General features: G+C 42.2%; 1 protein-coding gene across 1 annotated transcript; it reads right to left on the bottom strand.

Annotated features, from left to right (window-relative positions):
* Nucleotides 1-1,607: 1,607 nt before the first annotated feature.
* Nucleotides 1,608-4,881, bottom strand: LOC149315962 (vasopressin V1b receptor-like). The gene is made up of 2 exons (XM_089518574.1): nt 3,930-4,881; nt 1,608-1,927 (listed from the first exon to the last, which is right to left on the bottom strand). Exons 1-2 carry the CDS (start codon nt 4,879-4,881, stop codon nt 1,608-1,610), a joined length of 1,272 nt encoding a protein of 423 aa, XP_089374700.1.
* Nucleotides 4,882-5,473: the final 592 nt, after the last annotated feature.

Below are 5,473 nucleotides of genomic sequence, written 5' to 3'. Positions count from 1 at the left end.
TTTCATGGCCGGCATCCATAGTTTTTTGTGGCTTTTTCAGGCTATGTGGCCATGTTCTAGCACAGTTTCTTTCTGATGTTTCGCCAACAACTGTGGCTGGCATCTTCAGAGAATGCTTTGCCTGGAAAAAATTTCCAGGCAAAGCATTCTCTGAAGATGCCAGCCACAGATGCTGGCGAAACGTCAGAAAGAAACTGTGCTAGAACATGGCCACATAGCCCGAAAAACCCACAAAAAACTAAACTGTTGACTGTTAATTTCAATTTCAAATATTCAAAAGGCATATCCTTTGGCCTGCGAGGGAGTGAATAGGCTGGCCCAGCTCCATCAGGGCTAGCCTGAAGATAGAGGCTCCTCCCTCCATAACTGTCATCCTTCGGCCTGGGAGGGAGTGAATAGGCTAGCCCAGCTCCATCAGGGCTAGCCTGAAGAAGAAGAGCCCTCCTTCTAGTCCATCTGCCTTGGTCCAGGCATCAGAGGGAGAGAAGAACCACTGGACTTCATCCCCTTCCCCACCACCATTCCCATCTCCTTTTGTGTCGTGTCTTTTAGATTGTAAGCCTGAGGACAGGGAACCGTCTTATTAAAAATAATAATTGTAAGCCACTCTGAGAGCCATTAGGGCTGAAGGGCAGGGTATAAATAACGTAAATAATAATAATAATAATATCTACTTCTGAATTTCTGTCTTCTGGAGAATGACAACACAGAAGGTTGTTTCCTTCATGTCCTTCTGAGATGTATTATGGAACTGGTACAAGATTTGATGGACCCTTACTGGACAGAATCATGAAAGAGCCTGGCTCAAAGATTGTGCCTGAAGCCATAGCGAGTGAAATTGTCTACCTGGATCATCTCTCTTGTGCTCAAGCATACTCTTTACCTACTCTTCTCTTCTGATGATGTAGAAGTTTAGCAAGAACTCTGCTTGCTGCAAGACAGAGGTGGAGAATAAGCACAAGGTGGTCAGCCAGGCACATCTATACAGAGTCACCATGGGTTAGATGATATCAGTGGTTTGAGTTAGTTAGGATTCCCTGAGGTTAGCCTCCAGGGTGACACTTTGCCCAGAGATTGAGATTTGCCCACAGAGATCTGTGGGGTGGATAACTCTATGAGCTAGATTAACAGGTTCTCCTTTCCTGTTATTAGATGTGGGAGAAAAGGAGTGCAAAGAGAATGTAGAAATGACTGTGGGACTGGAAAAAGACTGGGCGTTGGATCAATGGCAGTTGCACCCTGTAAAAAAAATTTTCTGGTGTAAATGTAACTGTTTTAGTTACATTTATAGTTACAGAGATGTGGCTTCACCTTGTCAATATATTGTGTACTGCAGGCTAGTCATTACTGAATAAACAAAAAGAAATTACTTCTTTAAAATGCAGCTATGATGCTAACTAACTGCTTTTTGGTGCATTGGTATGACAACCAATTACTCTTTTTAAAAAGTAATTTCCCAACCCCTGTCCCAAACAAAATTATTGTGAATGAAGACTTTCTTCAGCTCTGTACAAATTATAGCCTTCATGTTCCTCTACACTTGTTTCTAAAATAGAAATTGAGAATATCATCCACTGGCACTATAATCCTTGGTCCACCTGTCTTGTTTAGAGTATCCCTGAATCATTCACATTTTCTTCATAGGGCTGGTAGAAATCTTTCAAGCTCTCCATCTGCATCTGAACCCCAACTCCAGCTGCAGCTGGGGTACTTTGGGGACTGTGAGTCAAGATGGTGGTTTTTCGGCTGCAGAGGCTTCCATTGGAGAACTGCCTCTTGAGATTGGAGTGAAGGCTTCCACAGCATGCAAAAAAGTGGAGGATATCATGAAAAAGATGTCCACTGAAGAACATGTAAATCCAAGGGTTACAGCAGCTGCTGAGGCTGGCCAGCAACATGGTGATTGTAAAAGTCACATTACTGGACTCTGAAACAAAGAGGGAAATAAAGACAGTACAGTTTTTAGGTCCATGTCAATAAAGATGTGTGGCAGTCTTTTAGAGAGTAATATCACATATATCTGCCTTGAAGCATATGCATGAGGCTATATCTGCGTTGGCTAGTAGCAGCCTTGCCAGTATAGTTTCCTGGCAGATTCAGTGCAGGAAATAAACTTTAAATCCCATTAGCAAGATAATGCTAATATAATTTAATGTTAATGGAATTTAAAGCTTATTTCCTGGACTGAATCTCCCAGTACCCACATAGCCAGAAGGAGGAGGGGCCCAACTACATGAATACCCTTCCATACCATCTGAATTGAGGACAACAACAATATCTTGACCAAATGCAGGGCTATGACTAACATCATCAATTTTTTTCTTTCTTTCTTTTGTATGATTTTAACACCTTTGCCTGATGAAGAAGCCAGTGGAGCTTTGAAAGCTTGCAACATGTATTTTGTGCATTTTGGCTGGACCAGTTAAAGTATCACTTTGTGGATTTTGGATGATATTATACTTTGCTATATGGCTAACATGGATGGCCCTGGATACGTTTTATGGTACTTTCTGTCTACTAATGCAAAGTGGGCAATTTGTAGCTTCATGAAAACTTATCTGTATAACCTAGATTATATTCCAGAATCCTACTCAGAGAACCAGAGCTGATGCTTAGAAGTTCCTGACTAGAAAACTGATTATTTGAAAAAGAATTATATCATATCATAAAAAGAAACATACCAGTACCTTCAAAGATGAATAACATCCTTCATAATTTTTACTACATATGAAAACATCAATCCTAAAGATGTTTATCCAAAGAATAAGGGGCTCTCTTCAAAGAGACATACACAGAACTGTGCTATTATTGTGCAAAGTACTTTACAAATTTAGTGATTGCTTGAGGAGCTTGGGGGTGCTACAAAGGTGTTTGAGTCACATGCCCCCCCATGGGACACATATTCCCTAACAATGCTCTGAACATTAGAACCCACTGAAATCTAGGCAGTAAACGCCACAGACTGTCACACCTTTGTTAGTAAGTGGTCATGCTGTTCAGGTTTCAGCTTAAAATGCTCAGGCTATGGATCAAGCTCTTTCCAAGGTGCTACCTGTTCATTTTCATCTACTTCTAAATCAAATTTTTAGATTTGGATTCAAGCATCCATATAAAGAATTCCTCTCAAAATAATCATTCTGAGAATAACTTAGTTCAAGGTAGTGTAAAGTACACAGAAAAATGACATTGGCACTTTGAAAGTATATTCAAGTACTGTAGAATTCAACAGCATATTGATTAACACACATTTCATTCAATTTATAACAAACATTTTTTTCTATAACATGAGGTTTATGATTTCACTTCAAAATCATAATCTCTGCAATTCTGGGTCCTGTAACCACTTTGACATAATATATTGATATTTCTAAAGCAAATTACTAGTAAGGCTTTAAGAGAAAAACCCACCAACTTCCCTCCAAATCTCTCCAGTTATCAATTTCTGTTTTGCCATAATGAAAGCTAGATGGAGATGCAGAGCAACGCAATCACCAATAGAATATTATTGTAGATGTTTGTGACAGCCAGCCTAGGCATTGCTGTTTACAGGATGGTCTAAGAGATATAGGTATGTATTGGAAGATCAATCTTTCTCCACCCTCATCCTTTTTCTTGCCTGACATCAGTGAAGGAAAAAGTGAAAGATTTCTCTCTGCTACATTAGGTGTATGAAACAGGCTCTGGTGTGCACTTATATGTGAGAGGCAGAGGATCACTGAAGTGTGACTCATCTTCATGATTTTTTGTGTATGTATTAAACTCATCTTTGTGGTTTGTGTATGTGCAAATGGTTTCTCTCTTTTTTTTCTGGGTTGGAAGAGAAGCCTACACTTGGTCAACAAGGTGGCCTGACTGTGGTCCAGAGCCTAATGAACAAAAACATCTATCAAAGAAGCAAGATGAACCCCTTGATCTGGCTCTGTACTTACCATCGTCTGGTGCATTCTTGTCCCACACTGACCACATCTGCGCGCTGAAGAAGGGTGCCCAGCAAGCCACATAGGTCAGTACAATGACAAAGGTCATCTTCACTGTACGGATTTTTGCACGGGAGATGGTACGGACACTGCTTACCCGGGAGCCAGGATGGCACTCTGTTCCTTTCTGGCCTGTGGATGTATAGGAAATGCCAGCTGCTGCTACACAGGGACCACCACTTTGAGTCTTCCCTCGAAGATTCTTGCAGATTTTGTGGCAAATTAAGCTGTAGCAAATGGTAAGGATAGCCACAGGCAGCACAAAAACACACAAAGTCATCCATGTGATGTAAGCCTTGGCTCCCCAAGGGTATCTAAATTCAGCCCAGCAGTCCAACACACCAGAACCTTGGCGTACCTCCCTCACTGAGAAGATGAAGAGCTGGGGCAAACTGAGCAAGCAACTGAGCAACCAAGTGGTGCCAATCATCAGGTAAGCCTGGCAGCTGGTCTGCTGGAGGGTGCGCAGCGGGTGGCAGACAGCCATGTAGCGGTCCAGCGTCATGGCAATGAGCATGTAGGTGGAGGCAAACATACTCAGCACCTGGAGGTACTTGACAAGCCTGCAAACAGGGTCAGGCCCCTGAAAGCGGTAGGTCACTTCCCAAATCATCTGGGGAAGCACCTGGAAGAGAGCCACACCCAGGTCAGTCAGGCCCAGGTGCAGGATAAAAAGGTGCATGCGGCTCATTTTCTTCCTCAGCCGGTACATGGCCAGAAGGACACCCAAGTTTCCCACCATAGTCACTGCCAGGATGACGGCCAGAATCCCAATCTCAGCCTTGGCAAGTTCTTCATCTCGGGTGTAGAGAACAGTCTGGTTGGCATCCTGATCCTGTGGATTGATGTTGTCCAGCAGAGAGCTACCTATGAAGTTGCTGAAATAAGTGGTATTCCTCTCCATTGACAAAGATTCAAAGATGTTTGGTGAATCTCCCCAATTTCAGTACTGCAATCGGAGGTGCTCAGTAGTTGGGAGTCTCCTTCCCTCTCTCAAAATTATTTCAGATCAGATTGTCAGAATAATAGCTCCCTTCTGACTGGATCACCAGAAGCCTGATTAATTTCCCCCCATCCTTGAGAGGGTTCTTTTTGAACTGTTTCAGCCAAGTAATATTTTGTCCTATTATTTCTCTCTTATCTTGAAGTGAGTCAGACTTTCAGTTTTCTCTTGCTGTCTTTTGAAGGGGAGGCAAATTATCTCTTAAATGCTGCAACCCATCTCCCTCACTTTTTTGCTAGCTCATCCCCCTCTCCAGATCAGTTCTGACCAGATTAAATTATTTTTACACTGGTAAATAAAACAAATGAAATAAAGTCAAACACCCCACAAGCAGGTATAGATTTACCTAAGCAGTAAATTAAACTAAAACATATTTAGAAGTAAATCCAAAAGGTAAGCAGGAGAATCCCTTTATGGGTGCCAGTAACAGGTGCTATATCTGAACACAGCTGATTCTCCTGGCTGTGTGAGTATCTGCTGCTTGGGTCTGGGT

The sequence above is a fragment of the Sceloporus occidentalis genome, unplaced genomic scaffold, assembly GCF_023333645.1.
Source record: "Sceloporus occidentalis isolate IW3139 unplaced genomic scaffold, rSceOcc1.0.p SCAF_3, whole genome shotgun sequence".
NCBI lineage: Eukaryota > Metazoa > Chordata > Lepidosauria > Squamata > Phrynosomatidae > Sceloporus > Sceloporus occidentalis.
This window is presented reverse-complemented; position numbering and strand designations above follow the sequence as displayed.